Source organism: Morus notabilis, unplaced genomic scaffold, assembly GCF_000414095.1.
Source record: "Morus notabilis unplaced genomic scaffold, ASM41409v2 Scaffold337, whole genome shotgun sequence".
In the NCBI taxonomy this organism is placed as follows: Eukaryota; Viridiplantae; Streptophyta; class Magnoliopsida; order Rosales; family Moraceae; genus Morus; species Morus notabilis.
The window spans coordinates 238,334-254,365 of record NW_010359286.1 but is presented as its reverse complement, the minus strand read 5'-3'; the positions used below and the strand labels follow the sequence as shown (position 1 = coordinate 254,365).

The 16,032-nt window shown below is 35.8% G+C and overlaps 2 protein-coding genes across 2 annotated transcripts; one reads left to right on the top strand and one right to left on the bottom strand.

The window, feature by feature from the left end:
- Positions 1 to 3,948, top strand: LOC21406476. Its single transcript, XM_010094041.2, has 5 exons — positions 1 to 536; positions 2,076 to 2,161; positions 2,283 to 2,588; positions 2,701 to 2,784; positions 3,217 to 3,948. Exons 1-5 carry the CDS (start codon positions 135 to 137, stop codon positions 3,680 to 3,682), a joined length of 1,344 nt encoding a protein of 447 aa, XP_010092343.1. The 5' UTR covers positions 1 to 134; the 3' UTR covers positions 3,683 to 3,948.
- A 3,084-nt stretch (positions 3,949 to 7,032) lies between these two features.
- On the bottom strand, positions 7,033 to 10,919 carry LOC21406474 (phosphatidylinositol/phosphatidylcholine transfer protein SFH1). The gene is made up of 11 exons (XM_024162994.1): positions 10,617 to 10,919; positions 10,459 to 10,487; positions 9,303 to 9,386; positions 9,145 to 9,198; positions 8,944 to 9,021; positions 8,733 to 8,786; positions 8,460 to 8,519; positions 8,264 to 8,359; positions 7,925 to 8,026; positions 7,772 to 7,852; positions 7,033 to 7,666 (listed from the first exon to the last, which is right to left on the bottom strand). The coding sequence occupies exons 1-11, from the start codon at positions 10,669 to 10,671 to the stop codon at positions 7,373 to 7,375; spliced, it is 987 nt and encodes a 328-aa protein (XP_024018762.1). The 5' UTR covers positions 10,672 to 10,919; the 3' UTR covers positions 7,033 to 7,372.
- Between the last annotated feature and the right edge of the window lie 5,113 nt (positions 10,920 to 16,032).

Here is a 16,032-nt window from a genome sequence, read left to right as displayed (position 1 = left end):
CAGCTAAGAACTCTCTCTCACTCACTCACACACACTCTCTATCCTCCCCAGTTCTTCATTTCCCATACCACCGGAACTTCCTCTCGCTCTCTCCCTCTCTCTCTCTCTCTCTCTCTCTCTCTCTCTCTTAATCCATGGCTGCCAGCAGCAGAGACGACCCTTTGGCCTTCACAAATCCATCAATATCATCGTCTTCCTCCCCCATCACCGTCTCCTCTGCCGACCCTCTCGACAGCTACCTCAACGACCGCGACAGCGCCGCCGCCTCCGGAAGCTTCCAGAACGACGGCGGCGGGATCCTCGCCGACACCAGCGGCGGCAGCAGCAGCGACCTCGAGTTCGGCTTCTCGAGGCCCGATTTTAGGGCGGATCAGCACCAGCTGGCCGGCACGGTCGAGCTCTACGACCGCCATGTCTTCCTCTGCTACAAGAACCCCCGCGTCTGGCCTCCCCGCATCGAGGCCGCGGAGTTCGACCGCCTCCCCCGCCTCCTCTCCGCCGCCGTCTCCGCCAGGAAGCCCGATATCAAGAAACAGGTATGGGTGTTTTTCTTATTATTATTATTATTATTTTGATGTTATCGAAGAAAGATGTATGTTTTCTGTTTAATTTGGCTAAAGATTTGGTCTGTAGTTTGGATTTGATGATTTTTTTTTTTTGGGAGTAGGGGATAAAGTTTTGATCTTGAATTTGAATTTGCTGCAATGAAGGTTTTTTTTTTTTTTTTTTTTTTTTTTTTGGTGGTTTTGGAGATTGGATTTGATGTGGGTTGATTTGAAATTGGGGAATATGAAGAAAGATGGTTTTTTTTTTTTGGTGGGTATAGGATAAAGATTCTGTCTTGAATTTGGATTTGCTGAAATGAAGTTTTTTTTCTTTAGGGAAATGAAATTGGGTTTTGAGTAGTGTGTAAATTGACCATCTTGAATTTGGATTGCTGATTTTTTTTTTTTTTTTTTTCAAATGATTAAGGAGTTTAAAATATGACGTGCTTGGGTTTTGATTGATGTTGCAAATTGGCTTTCTTTTCCATGTTGAAATGAAGCTTTCTGTGAATAGAGTTCTTGTTGGTTAAGGATATTTTGGATCTTTAAATGGATATTATTTTTCGGAAAGGAGTTTTAGGGCTTAAATGATGTGTGAGCTGATTTTAATTTTAATTTGTGATTTTACTTAAGGAAAAAAAAAAAATTTCCCTTGCGGGGTTTGGATTGTTTTTGGAGGGAAGGTTATGAAGTCAAAGAAATGGACTTTTTGTTCCACAGAGAAATTAAGATAAATAAGCTTCTGATGTTGTTCTAATTAATATGGCAAGTTGGGAGCTGATTACTATTCATTGTCCTACTTTTTTCTTTGATAAATAACACTTTTTCTTTATTTTTTTGGCTGAATTTTTTTCCTTTTACTTTTTAGTATGAAATCTAAACATCAAGGCGACTTACTTGCCTGTTATATTATACTCGCCTTTAAAATATTGGGTAACAAGTATATTCTGTGTTAATATTTGGAAATACCCGGTCTCTTCTAGATTATTTTTTTCCCCTTTTCTTTTCTTTTCCTGAATAAGTCAGTGGTTTCTATTGTTTTTGTGATAATTTAAGTGCCATTATTGTTTTTGTGATAAATCCTTTATAGTTCTTCGGTGATTAAGGAACTCATTAATTTCTTTGATCAGAATAGGTGGAAAGCAAGTTATTAGGAGAGTTATCTTCCGATTTACAGATTTTTGGTTTGAGAAAATTAGGGAATCTTCCATAACTTCTTTAGCTTTGTGCCATTCTCTTAGACTTTTGTCATTCTTAAGTTGATATATACCGGGAGAAACTAGAAGGTGTGGGCATAAATCTTGTAGTATTAAACGGGATATATCTTTATGCACTCTATTGGGGGAACATTCCTCCAAATGAGGCTGTTCATGGAGTCCCGTCTTCTCTGTATTCGTTGCTTGCATATATATGTGCTATAAAATGTCAATATATATATATATTTTTTTTGGTCTCTCCTTTTCTTGGGCTGTATTTGTTTTGTTAGGTTAACCTTTTTCTCATTCTCCTTTTATCTGTTTCTTCTTCTAGACCCGGTTAACGATATGTGAAGGACATGACGGAACTGAAACATCAAATGGGGATGTGTTGATATTTCCAGACATGGTCAGATACAGGTTATTTGCAAAACCCATTATTTTCCCCTGAAGTCCGGTTTAATTTCTTGCTTCAGTCCCTAAACGAAGCCGAACCATTTGTGATGCTGACCATAAACTTTGGGGGCGAATAAAATTGCAGGAGATTGACACATTTTGATGTCGATACATTTGTTGAAGAAGTGCTTGTGAAGGATAGTGAATGGCTGCCTATGACTCCAGAACCACTAAAAGGTTTGTATATTTTTGTATGTTGTCATGGATCCCGAGATCGTCGATGCGGAGTTTGTGGACCGGCGTTGGTCAATAGATTCAGAGACGAGATAGAATTACATGGTCTTCTTGGTAAAGTGTCTGTTAGCCCATGTTCACATATTGGGGGTCATAAGTACGCTGGAAATGTGATTATATTTGGTCCAAATATCAATGGAGAAGTAACTGGTCACTGGTAAGAGAAAATTTTACTATGTTGACTTACTTCTTGGTTTACTTTTTTATCCTCTTTAACAACAATTGAATAACTGGATCTTTTTCCTTTTGCATCATCTATGATTTTATAGGTATGGATATGTTACTCCAGATGATGTAACTGCATTGCTCGAGCTACATATTGGGAAAGGAGAAATCGTTGACAGACTCTGGAGGTAGTTTTGAAGTCCCTAAATCCTAACGATTCTTCGTCTGGCTGTCAAAGTAGATTTTTCAGTCCTTAAATTTATCCATCAATACTTAGAAAGGGAGTTCATGTAGAATGCAAATTACTTTTGGGATAAAAGCCTAGTTTAGTTTAAGCTCAGTAATACTTATTTGGCTATCTATTAACAAGGACTCATTATTTGTTGGAGAAAGGATCATCTAAACAGAGTTACGGACTATACGTAATGTGATTCAAGTAGAAAAAATAACCCCAAAAAAGGAAGTGTTGGGATGCCTGCTGTTCAATTTCTGTAGAGCTGAAGAAAAGATTATCAAAATGAATGCTCTTACAGTTGCTGAAATTTCTTTCATAACATATGCTGGTTTCAACCATGTTTTCTAACGTAATAGTTGATGGAATATATGGATGTTGACTTCAGGGGTCAGATGGGTTTATCAGAGGAAGAACAAAGGGAATCCCAAAACCGAAGGCTGCAGATGAATGGTGACACGAATATAGGAAAAGACACAAACAAGCATACTGAAACAAGTACGAATAGTCTTTCAAACACCAGTGCTTCGAGATGTCAAGTCGAGGAGGTTATGGGCTGTTGCCAGCAGGAAAATGGAAACTCTTGCTGTCAAAACGCTGAGTTACCTGAGAAGACGCATAGCTCGGAGGCAACTGCGGTAGCAAAGAAAGTGAGCACAGAAAAGAAAAGGAGCGGAAGGAAACTGCTCTCTCGGATAAACAGTAGCAGCAAAGGGTCATCAACGCGTAGGGTTTGCTCAATGCCGACATGGTTGGATAGCTGGGAGCGTGAAGATACATATGCAGCTTTAGCTGTTGCCTGCGCTGCTCTATCGGTCGCCGTTGCTTATAGCTGCTACAAACAGTTGAGATAGCCTGCAATGGTGAAGGATGACTCTGTGCTTGATCTAAAAGGCTGGAGAAAGACTTGCTGAAACAAATGTTGTAGAATGTGGGCTGGGGTTTTTGGATGTATTTCGAATGTTTTTTTTTCTTCTTTTTTTAACTAAAGTTTGTGCTTGTGCATATGTGAATGTTTTTCCAATATGTATTTACTCCCATACGATTCTTTCCTTCACGAGCTTCTGGTTTTTGTAATATTATTACTATATGAAATGCAATAGTTATTTCTTAGCATGGACTTTCGAAAGAATTGCCTTACACAAGTTTTGTATATTTATTAACTTTGGTGTATCTGGGATTTCTTTATTTTTTTTTTTTTAACAACGGTCAGAAATCCTACTGTAGAAATTAGAAAACTACTAAGTTGATATGTAAGCCTTTTATTGGTTAATACACCAAACGTTTCTACTGACGATAAATAGATGCACATTTTGCTATGCGTTTCACTGAACACTCGTCTAACTAGAAAGCAAATTTAGGCAGTGTTTCCTAAGACCAAACCCTCGTTCAATAAAACTAGAATTTGTTGGCAATTCCAGCTTCAATTCCCCTCAAATAGAGTTTGATCTCAATTAGATTGATAGGATTATGTTGGTAATTAGTAATCAATATAATAAGTGGCCAGTAGTTTGTTATTAGGATTGGTTTGTTATGTTTGTTAAGTTAGTTTGTAGTAGTATATAATTAGGGTTGATTTGTTATGTTTATTAAGCTAGTTAGTAGTAGTATATAAGGAATAGAAAGAGACTAAAGGCGGTGGATGGATTAGGGTAAATTGGGAAAACTCTTCGGAGAGCTAGCAGACCTCTCGAACGTCTGCCAATCTATCTTGTAATCTCTTTCAATTACTTCATCAATATAATTTTACTTTTCTATTCAATTTCTCAATTCAAGTTCGGTTCTTATTAAATTGGTATCAGAGCAGTACTTTCTTGGACAAAGAAAAAAATGGCTGGATCGTGTGGATGTTGGCAGCGATTAGAAATGCCGATGTTGTCAGGAAAAGATCTGGATTCTTAGATTGTAAAAGTAGAAGAATATCATCTGAATAATCAATTTTCGAAACGTGAAAATGTCTGATTTGTAAAGGAATTCATGGTATGTGAGACACTCGAGTGGTTTCAATGGGAGGACAGAAGGCAGCCATTTTCTTGTTAGAGTGCTTTTAAGTCTCGTTCATTTCACCGATTCGAGTTTTTAATTCTAGTTGCTACAGTTAAAAACTCTCATAAAAAATCGCATTTAATTTTTTTACTACAGTTAAAAACTCACATAAAATCATATCTCAGCTCAAATTGAAAATTTGAATTGGCGAACTCAATGAGGCCTTAAAATCAATTTGCAACTTCGTTTCAGAGCAACACATGAGAGATTGCTCTCTGAGAAGAATGAGAAGGTTTGGCCACGGAACGTAATGATTTCAGATCTTTACGTTTCTAGCGGTGGGCCGACACAACCAGTTCCAGAATCGCAGGAGGACGACAATGGTTCGATCAATTTTTCGCAATCTCGTGCGAAATCGTTCAGATCTGAGACAATCAGCGGCGATTTGGTGGTGAAAATTGAGAACGCTGATACGATCATGGTTAGGGGTCAACAAGCCGGCAAGAATGGGGCTAGATCGGGAAATGTTTGCGTGAAAGCCAGCGTGACTGAGGCTGGATTCAGAGATCCTGGTGGGACTTGGACCAATATGTGCAATTGCAACATGGAGGGGCCCGATTCCGGCCAGATTTGGACCGGGTCAGGTGATTCCTCCGAAATTGAGTGGGTTCCCAACCGGATTTGGACTAGCTAATGTGATTCCAGAGCTCGCGATGAGGGAAGGAAGCTGGTCTGGGTGAAATCGCCCCAAATCTCGAAGACCCACGGCGGAAGGGGCGATTTGACAGTGGGCTATGGTCGGAGGGGGAGCAGCGAGACGTTTGGGGCTTGGCTCACAATTTCCGGCACGGTTGAGGCTGGGCTTGGTGATTTGGCTGCGGTTTGGACTAGGACACATGATTCCGGCGATGTTGAGGCTGTTTCCGGCCGGTATAGTAGTGACCCACTCAACTCTGGTGATATTATGTCTAGGACATGGAAGTTTGGCTCAAAACCTAGGGTCGGTGGGGCTGAGTTTCGAAATTCTAGCCAAATGAGGGTTGGGTCACATGTTTCCGGTGTGGGCAGATCCGATTCTTGCATGATTGGGTCTAGGCTGCGCAATTCCAACATTATTGGGCCTACTTTTGGCTTAATAGGGGATGGGCCTAAAAATTTCAGCGAAAGTAGGACCAATTTCAGTAAGATATGTAATGGGTCCTCAAATTTTAGCCCAAATTAGAATGGGTCTAGGAATTCCAGCACTCCTGGGGCTAGGGATGGAGAACTTGACTTCATTGGAATTGGACTTGGACACTCTGCAAATGGAAGATCTGATATTTCCAAGTTTGTAACTCCAAAAACCAAAATTTCTATGTTTCTTGGACTGAACAATGGCTCCAATGGGTTTTCTGCTCTCGATTGCACTTATGTAGCACCTTTTCTGTCTTGGTTTGTCACCGTTGAAGTTGGCTCTTCAAGGATTGCGATGCTCTTCAACATTCTAAAAGGTGGGCTTGACAACATGGGAAGGAGATGGCGTCATTCCACTGCGGTCACTTGACCACACCTTGAGGACAAGGTGTCTTGGAGAGATGAGTAATGATAGGATTGGATTATGTTAGTAATTAGTAATCAATATAATAAGTGATTATTAGTTTGTTATTAGGGTTGGTTTGTTATGTTTGTTAAGCTAGTTTGTAGTAGTATATAATTAGTGTTGGTTTGTTATGTTTGTTAAGCTAGTTAGTAGTAGTATATAAGGAATAGAAAGATATTAAAGGTGGTGGATGGATTAGACTAAACTGGGAAAACCTTGTGAGAGCTAACAGATCTCTCGAACGTCCGTCAATCTATCTTGTAATCTCTTTCAATTACTTCATCAATATAATTTTGCTTTTCTGTTCAATTCCTCAATTCAAATTCAGTTCTTATCATAGATCAAACTCTTTTTTTTTTTTTTTTCTTTTTAACTGAGGGAGGAAAATTTAAACTCTATAAAGTCAGATGCGTACTCACCGGTAAACAATGTTTGTAACCTTGAACTAGATGAAACTTATAAATAGTTATTTTTTATCCAGAAATCTTCCGAACTCATTTTTGTCATGTTGGTGCCGATGAGGTGGTTTGGCTCACCGAAAAATTTGGGACCCCAGTTTTTATCATATTCTTAGGCACATGCTATATAATAAAGCTAAAAGATGAGTCAAGTGCATTTGATAACTCAAGTTTTGGAAAAGGTTTATGGATTGTGTTAGCTAATATTAGATTAGTAAGAAGCAGCAATTAGCTTGTGAAGGAGCAGAAGTTTGCTCCATTGTTTCTTCTATATGTTCTAACGCAAGGATGTATGATCATCCACCCAAGGTGGTATTGATCAGCTTAAACAAAAGATTAGTAACGTCCTAACAAACCCGCATCAAGCTGATGCAAGCAAACACTATTACATCGATAATCGAAGATCTCTGTCTCTATAACGGTTTTGTAGTATCTTTGGCAGTCTCAGTCTGCCTGTAAGGCTTTGGTATCAACATCAGCCACAGATGTGTTATTCGCCACCATCCCAGTATCAAGTGCCATTAACTCTTACGCCGCCCGTTCTGATTTTCGAACTTGTGGAACTCGGTTTCGATGGTCCTTGCGATCTTAGCATCTTTTGGATCTGGCTCGGGGAATTTCACATGGAATGAGCCCTCTTTGATTGGCGCAATGGACTCCATGGCCTCAGCTTGTCGCTTGACGTAGTTGTAGAGTTCTTGATGGAAGGAGTGATCCAAGGAGAAACAATTGTCACCGACCCCAATGCCAGAATGCCGGGAAGATCCAGATCCTTCCTTTTTACAAAAATGTGGAAGGGATGCATAATCCATTATCTGCATACAAGTTTTCAGGTCAATTCAACCAACCACAAAACTAAATTTGAAGAGAGGAAGAAAAAATCTAATGTTATTCTAAAGGAAAAAAAATAAAATTCTTACCTTCAACAACTCATCTCTCCCACAACCCTGAAGAACCTGAATTTTCCTTCTTGTCCTTTCCTGTAATAGAGGCTTCACAACCTGCAGATAGTTGATCATTAGACTCTCAGCAAGAAAAAAAAAAAGCATTCCACTTCTACCGTTGGTACAAACCTTCCAACATGCAGAAAATATGTATGGGACATTGACAATATAGTATGTATCCGTCTTTTCTGGGTAGTTCAAGTCATCTATTGTAGATATGACTGTCAAAAGCTGCATCAACATTACGAATTTATGGCTGTCAATAATAGAGTTCCGGAGAGAGGAGAAAAGCCATACGAGTTAATCGATCTTCGCAGAGAATAGATTACTAAAGAATTTAGTCGTAGAGCATAGAATTCATTACACTAGTGTCTGCATGTCGGGTAAATGAGAGTGGAAATGACAACTTTCAACGTGGTTTACAAGGAACAAATCGGAAACTCAGAGTGTAACAGGTCCAAAGAGTACCTTTATTTGGTTAAGTGCCGAAAGCTTCAGACCAGTCATATCCAAAACCTTCACACAGGTACCAATATGCCGCCCGTGCTTCTGCGTTGCAGAAGGCTAAAACAAGAACAGATAATGAGGCTAAAAGAGAAGAAAACACCGAGGCCAGTAATAGGTTGCTTGGAAGAAAGGCAATAAAACAATCCGAAATACTTACCAAAATTACACGATCTCTATATTCATTCAATTGAATGTGTGATTGCACATAGTAATTTACCTGAATAACAGATAATACAAAAGCAAACATCATGAGAACAAATTCCAGCCGCACATTCAAAGACGTAAAGGAACATATATTGTACTGATAATGACCGAATTACATGAATGGTTTTCATAATTAAATATCAAAACAGAGGCTGCTTATCATGATACATTTTTGTTTTTTCTTTTCCTCAAGTAAATTAAAGAGTGTAAGGCATAACGTCCTTACAGATGCTTTGTCAAATGTGCTGAGCCCAACACCAACAGCAATGACAGGTACACCCTAAAAGAATTACCACGAAAATGAGGAACACCATAAGTTTGTATGCACAATTTCATTAATTACCGAAATGCACGGCTTTCTAGGAAAAGATGGCTATGGCAAGACAACAATGATACGGATTGAAAGTGTAATAAAATTATGTCAAACAACAGACTACCTCTCTTGAGTAACCAGATAATCCAATGAGCTGAGAATCTCGAACATTTCTATACAAATCGGCAGGAATGATAGGTTTCTGTAAATAGTCAACAAATCTTCAATTGCCACATTTACACATAGAGTTACTTCGCATAATGTTTCTAAAAGTACCAAACACTTTCAAAGCTAGCTCGTATGTTCATCTGATAATTTCACTCACCGACAATATATTGTCGATCTCGTTTTGTATCCTCCATTGTAGACAATCAATCAACTGAAACAGTTTAGCTGTTAGTAAAACATCACAAAAGGCCATACATAAATGAGATCTTTAGGAAATTTTAGTAAGTTTAGTACGTAAATGACACAAAACCTAACCATTTTGTGGGCTTTGCTAACGTTCAAGTCTCTTGCTTTAAGAAACCGCGCCAGTGTTTCAGTTGGATACCCTTGATGCACATTCTGGAGATCAACAAACACTTTCAAGTAAACATATGATTCGTCCAAATTAATATATATATATATATATATATATTAATTAATTAAGAATGCATCTTAAGAACGAGGGAACTTCTGCAGTAGGATCTTTCCTTTTTAACTCTATCCGATCGTTGCTTTAACCATTTTGGATAAGTTTTCTACGGTCTACGGTCTCATTTGTGAGTGTCTACCTTAAAAATTTACAGCACACAATACATAACTACTCTAATTACAAATCATACAATTAAAAATTTAATCCAACGGTTAAAATAATACTTTCTATCGGTAGTTAAAAAAAGACACACCCTAACGTAGAAATTCCTTAAAAACTAATAAAAACCCAAGAACCAAGCTTCATCATAATATGCAACCATTACCGCCTACCATCTGAATCTATCATTCTAGACCAACTGGCCTACCGAGACGAACTCTTTCACAAAGTCAAAAAGTAGCGTCCAACACCCAATTGGCTTTTTAGCTAGGCAGTACAAAACCAGCCAATCTTTTGAAAAAAAAAAAAAAAAAAAAAAAAAAAAAAAAAAAAAAAAAAAACCCTTCCACTTTTTTTTTTTGTCTCTATACCCACCAATTATAATGTCCACTTTTAAAAAAAAAAAAAAAAAAAAAAAAAAAAAGAGCAAATCAATCACAGTCCTTTCACTTTTATAAAAGAAGTCGATTCCCACTAATACAAAAGGCAAAAAAAATAAAAAAATAAAATCTTGGGTTTATTGCAAAACTAATTAAGAAGCAAAGATAAAAAAAATTTAAGGAATCAAAAGCAAGTTCAATGGTTAAGTTCTCTTCAGCTCCATAAAAGACTAATACAAAATGAAAAGTAAGATCTTGGGTTGGTGTAAATCAAAATGAGAAGCAAAGAGAAAAGATTTAAAGAATCAAAACTAAGTTATATGGTTAAGTCATAGGAAAGTTTTTTCCTTTATGAAGTTGTCAGTGATTTAGTGATAAAATTTTCTTTCTCAGAATAATTTTTGTCTCGGAATCCAAAGAGAGAACAGATCAAACAAATCTCAAAAGCAAAACAAGGTCTAACCTGGAATGTGTTCTTCAATGGCTCATCCACTGCAAAATCCAAAGAGAACAAAAAAAAAACAAGGAAACAAAAAAAGAGAAATAAGTTAGGGAATTGCAGATCAAAAGAAGATCTTTGAAGTTCAAATGGGTTTTTTTTTTTTCTTTTTGAAATCAAACCTTCCTCCATTAAAAACTGAAATTGCTTGATCGCCTCCTGATTCACGAGACCCATTTCCTCTTTTGGATTAATTTGATGAATGATGTAAGAGAATCAGCTGAAACTGTGAGAAATCTCAACTGGGTCTGCTTTGAAATCTCTGATTCTCTTCTCTCCACTTATGCAGAGCTCTAAAATGACAAACTTTTAAACTAATGAACTTCACGCCCATACATACTGAGAGAGAGAGAGAGAGAGAGAGAGATTTAGAGGGAGAGAAACATTTGAGACTTTAGAGAGAGAGATTTGGGGGTGCCCCTATAAAAAAAATCTCGGTGTGCTCTAAGGAACTTCTTGTGAATTCCATTATAGCTTCTTTTTTTTTTCCCATGCCTTTTGTTACGTTATCTACTATAAATCTATCTTTTTTCCCTGAAATTTTGTGGTTATATAACTTTCTTAAAAAATAATTTCTAGTTGGTTTTATTTTTTACTAGTGGGTTATACTTTTTGATAATGTAGTGGTTAAAATTTTGATTAAAAAACTGTGGGCCCACGTATCTGTTGGTTGATAATTAACATGCCTACTATCATCTTATTTTTCATTTATTTATTTTTTTTCAAATATAGATTTGCAAAATTCTATGAATAAAGAAATAACTAATACCTATAAATGGCCATAAATAGACTTGAACCTTCTCATAGATCTCAAGGATCTATCTGTTAACTAATGGGAAAGCTATGTGCCAACTAAGCTTTTGGTAAAATTGTTGTTTGTAAGTTATAGTTTTATTTGGGATAAAATGTCACCTTTTTTTTTTGGCTAATCAAACCTTTTTTTCCCCCTTTTTTTTTTTTTTTGAAGGATTTTTACCCACTTTGAAGATTAAGTGAGATTTATTTTTACAGGAAATGGAATTTTGGCTTTGTTTTAGGACAAATGGAAATTTTGTTTTATGACAACAAGAGAAGGTCCTAAATTATGCCCAAGATAAGCTAATAAAACAAGAAAGAAAAAAAATCAATGACCTTCAAACTTCTAAATATTCTCAATATTTCATTATAGGAACTATAGAAGGACAATTTTTCTCATTGCAAACAATTGATTTATTTTTTTAAATGTTCCAATTAAGTCCAATATATGCTGTAAAAAAATTAAATCTTGTATTTAGTGTCTAGAAGTTTTGTTTGGAAGAAAGAATAGACAAACAATGATTATTTTGCATCGACTCTCAATATTCAAAATAAAGTTTACAATTTTTAACTTTTACTAAAAAGATTTCTTACAGATGAAGATTTTGTCCAAAAATCAACAGTGATAAAAGGAAAAAAAAAAAAAAGAAAAAGAAAAAAAAAAGTAATGTGTGGTTCCACCCATCTCCTGCCTTTCACCAGTTTTCCTTATTTTACCATGACCATTGACCACCAATTGCGACCAAATAAAAAAAAAACTTGACTCCGTTTATTTTATCAATTTAAGTTTAAAATTTGAGTTTTGTTATAGTAAAAAATTCTCAGAAATAATTACATTTAACTTTTTTATTATAGTAAAAAACTCACACATAAAATCACATCTCAACTCAAATCAGCAAACTAACAGATCCTTCGTGTATATTTGAAAAATGCCAAAAACCCCAAAAAAAAAGATGAAAAAAAACCTGATGGATGCGTCTGATGGATGTGTCTATCAGTATGGTCAGTTTCTAACCGTTAAATTTAATTAAAATTACATCAAATTAACAAAATATGTATAATGAATAGTTTCTAATTAAGATATGACAACTAAAAAATAAAAAACCATCAATATTTATTTTTTAATCCTATTAAAAAAACTCCAAAAAAAAAGAGATGAAAAAAGCAAAAGAAAAAAGAAAAAGCGTAAATAAATTTGAAAATTTTCAGCGGAAATTAATCAATTTGATACTGTCAAATTCTGTAGGTTGGCAACAACCAAAAATATTAAATTAATCAATTTTCAAACAAAAAGAAAGACTAAAATTAATCTATAGTTGTCATATTTCATGTTGTTAAAAGGCTGCAATATTTGACTATAATATCTAACAAAATGCACTTTTCAATCCTTCTTCTTCTTCTTCTTCTTCTTCTCCTTCTCTTTTTCTTTTTCTTTTTTTTTTTTTTCTTTTTTAAGACATGACTTTTTTATTCGATTTTAGCATTATTAAGTTATGAAAAGGCTCCACATGGTTTTGCCTTTTTTTTTTTTTTTTTTTTTTTTTTTTTCTCCCCATAATCTTTTGATTTGCTTTGAGCATCTATATTTTATTCTCTAAGTCACTCTCATTAGTGTTAAATTAATTCAAATTAAGCTAAAGCAGACAAACTAAGGTGACCTACGATTCCAAAACATGTGTATACTGCACTTGTATTGCTTGTTCTTTTTTTTTTTTTTTAATAATATCAATGTGGCAAGAATGTTCCCATGTGTCTAGTTGGTTTTTCTTTTCTTTCTTTTTTATTATAGACTATTCTTTTTAATTATTGATAAAAATTATTATTTTAATAATTCAAGCTGCGAGGGTTCAATCTGTGAGTGTTCATGTTAAAATAAATACACCTACCAATAGTTAAAATAACAATTATTACGATAGAAATTCTACGTTATTTTGTTGGCGGAGTTTTCGTGTTTTATTTTTTTTATTTTTTGGGGTTTGGGATGTGATTTTCACCACACATTTTCTATGGTTTTGAGACAAATTCCCGTGGGTCCCATACCACTAAAGATCAAAAAGGCCAAAAGAAAAACTTTTTTTTTGTTTTGATAATAAAGTTATGACAGTTTTTCTCTTCTACTTATTTCTTTATCAAATCGAACTACTTGGTGACACCTGAACGGTTGAAATTAGAGGACTATATTCAATTGATGAAAATCTTGTTTGTGTTTTGTTATACTGTTGTTTTTAGTTCATGATAATGAAGTTCAAGCTACAAAAAAGTTGTCGTCAACTTCTTTTACTGGTCGAAAATGGAAGGAAAACTATATTCATCACACAGAAAAAAAAAAAAAAAAAAACAATCAAACAAACAAAGAGTGAGAGGTTTATGACACATTATAAAATTAAGACCAAACTTGCTAGTTAATGTGAATAGTTAAAACAATAAAACCGCTTTACAATTAGTCACTCTCTTCAACATTATCTCTCTCATTACAGTCCTTTCGTCAATAACTCAGTAAAAAGTGAAAGAAAAGATAGTGTGCGACAATGAGAGTTTACGTGAGCATTTCTTTAACTCGCTAAGGAAGAGGATTGGAATACGGCTTCTTGTTTTGCCACGAGGAATGAAGGACAAATATGCCAAAGACACCGAGGACACTTCCTCCCTCTCTTTGTTTTCTTTTGTCTACACTTATGTTCCACTCTGTGACGAGTTGTGTAATCCCATAATGCTTAAGGATGGATGTAGGTTATGGTTTATAAGTAAGGACACCACCTTTCAATACTACAAGGTTTTTTGGGGTAAAGTTTAAGAATAAAACCGTGCGAGCTCAGACTCAAAGTGGACAATTTCATACCACGTGGAGGTATGAGTCGTTACTGTTAGAGAGATTGTAATATGTCTTGATCAAGATCACAAGTTGTTTGAGTATTAAAACATGAAAACTCGTGTTAAAGGGACTTTAAAACGCTGCATTGGAGAAACTACTTTGATTCGGCCAAACTGGCTGCAGCCGAAATATTTTGGCTGCAGCCGAAATGTTTTCATGTCTCGGGTTTGTTTGCGGCTGTAGTGGGAAAACATTCGCTGCAGCGGAGATTATGCAGAAAACAATATTTTCATGAGTTTATGTGATCTAAAATGTTTCGAACCATTACATCTATTGGTGATATATTTTCATACATATGTGAACACCAATTAGCAATAGATATAACTATTATAATAGGTGTATTAATCCATGAAAAGATAACATTTACATTGAAAGGTACTTTTATGTGAATGGTTGTAATGTTTAAAGAGGATGCATTCATTCATGAAATGACACAATTGTCTTTATTAATTCTCCAGAAAATTTACAGACTTAATTCATGTTATGGAACTCAATATTATTGCTAGATATTGTGTTTAAGGGTTTGTTGTATCTTGGGGGTAATTCACCATTAAAACTCATTAGCAAACATTGAGAAGTGATGGCAAATAAAATCTTAAAGGAAAGTATTCCTATACGCCTCAAACCCTCTCTTGTTTCTGCATTCTTTTCACCCTCTACACTCAAATATCTTCTACAATCTTTAAGGTTTTAAGTTGCTGCAATGGAGGTTGAAAAGAACATGACGTCTTTTCTCAATCCAAATGTCCAACTTGATAGATTTGACGGTACCAATTTCACCCGCTGGAAGGAAAGTGGTTCTTTCTTCTCACCGTGCTCAAGATTGCCTATGTGCTTGATCCGAAGTTGGAGCCTCTTTCGAAACTGAAGGAGGATGATTCTGAAGACTTGAAGGCTGCAAGGAAGAAGCATGAAGATGATGAAGTAATGTGATGGGGTCATATTCTCAACACTCTCTCCGATAGGCTTTACAATCTCTACAACTCAATGAAGTCTCCGGTGGAGATTTAGAACGCTCTCGAATATAAGTACAAAACTGAGAAGGAAGGACAAATTTCTCATCTCGAAATATCTTGAATTTGTCATGGTTGATACCAAGTCCGTTCTAAATTAAATACATTAATTGCAAGTCATTGTTACTAAGCTTCGTGAATTGAAAGTTGAAATTTCTGAATCATTCCAAGTGGGGGCAATTATTGCTAAAATTGCCTCAAAGTTGGAATGGTTATAGAAAGAAACTCTTTCATAGGAGAGATAACATAACTTTAGAAGAATTACAAAAACACTTGAGGATTGAAGAAGAGACTAAGTCTCGTGATCCCAATGGTAAGATTATAGATTCCTCTAAGGTTAATGTTGCCGAAGCTAGCAAGTTTTCTAAGAACTTCAAAGTCAATAATGATAAGAAGCTCAAAAAGTCCGGTAATGGCCAAAAGAAATTTTTTGGAAATTATTTTTTTTGTGGAAAGAAAGGCCATCGCCAAAATGACTGCAAATACAAGAAAAAAAAAGAAGAAGTTAACACCAACAAGGCCAATACTGTTGAAGAGAAATCCGAAGACATTTGTGCTATGGTCTCAGAAATGCAAATTGGCATGATTACCGAAACTAACATGGCTGCAACTAAATCCTCCGAATGATGGCTTGATTCTGGTGCCACAATCCACATTTGTAATGACAAGAATTTGTTCTCATCATACAAAGTGGAAAAGAAAGGACAAACGGTTCTCATGGGGAACAATGATGCATCGATGATTGCCGGGAGAGGTGTGGTGGAAATCAACTTTGCTTCCGGAAATAAGCTTACTTTGAACAATGTACTTCATGTTCTTGATATTAGAAAAAATCTTGCATCTGCTAGTCTAATGTGT

Bases quoted from the DNA above. Each gene is read 5' to 3' on its own strand.
- LOC21406476 (XM_010094041.2), top strand. From the start codon at position 135: ATGGCTGCCAGCAGCAGAGACGACCCTTTGGCCTTCACAAATCCATCA. The intron at 537-2,075 runs GTATGGGTGTTT...TTCTTCTTCTAG, and splicing joins AGCCCGATATCAAGAAACAG to ACCCGGTTAACGATATGTGA. The intron at 2,785-3,216 runs GTAGTTTTGAAG...TGTTGACTTCAG, and splicing joins ATCGTTGACAGACTCTGGAG to GGGTCAGATGGGTTTATCAG.
- LOC21406474 (XM_024162994.1), bottom strand. From the start codon at position 10,671: ATGGGTCTCGTGAATCAGGAGGCGATCAAGCAATTTCAGTTTTTAATG. The intron at 8,520-8,732 runs GTAAGGACGTTA...TCTGTTATTCAG, and splicing joins GCACATTTGACAAAGCATCT to GTAAATTACTATGTGCAATC. The intron at 7,853-7,924 runs GTTTGTACCAAC...AACTATCTGCAG, and splicing joins TATTTTCTGCATGTTGGAAG to GTTGTGAAGCCTCTATTACA.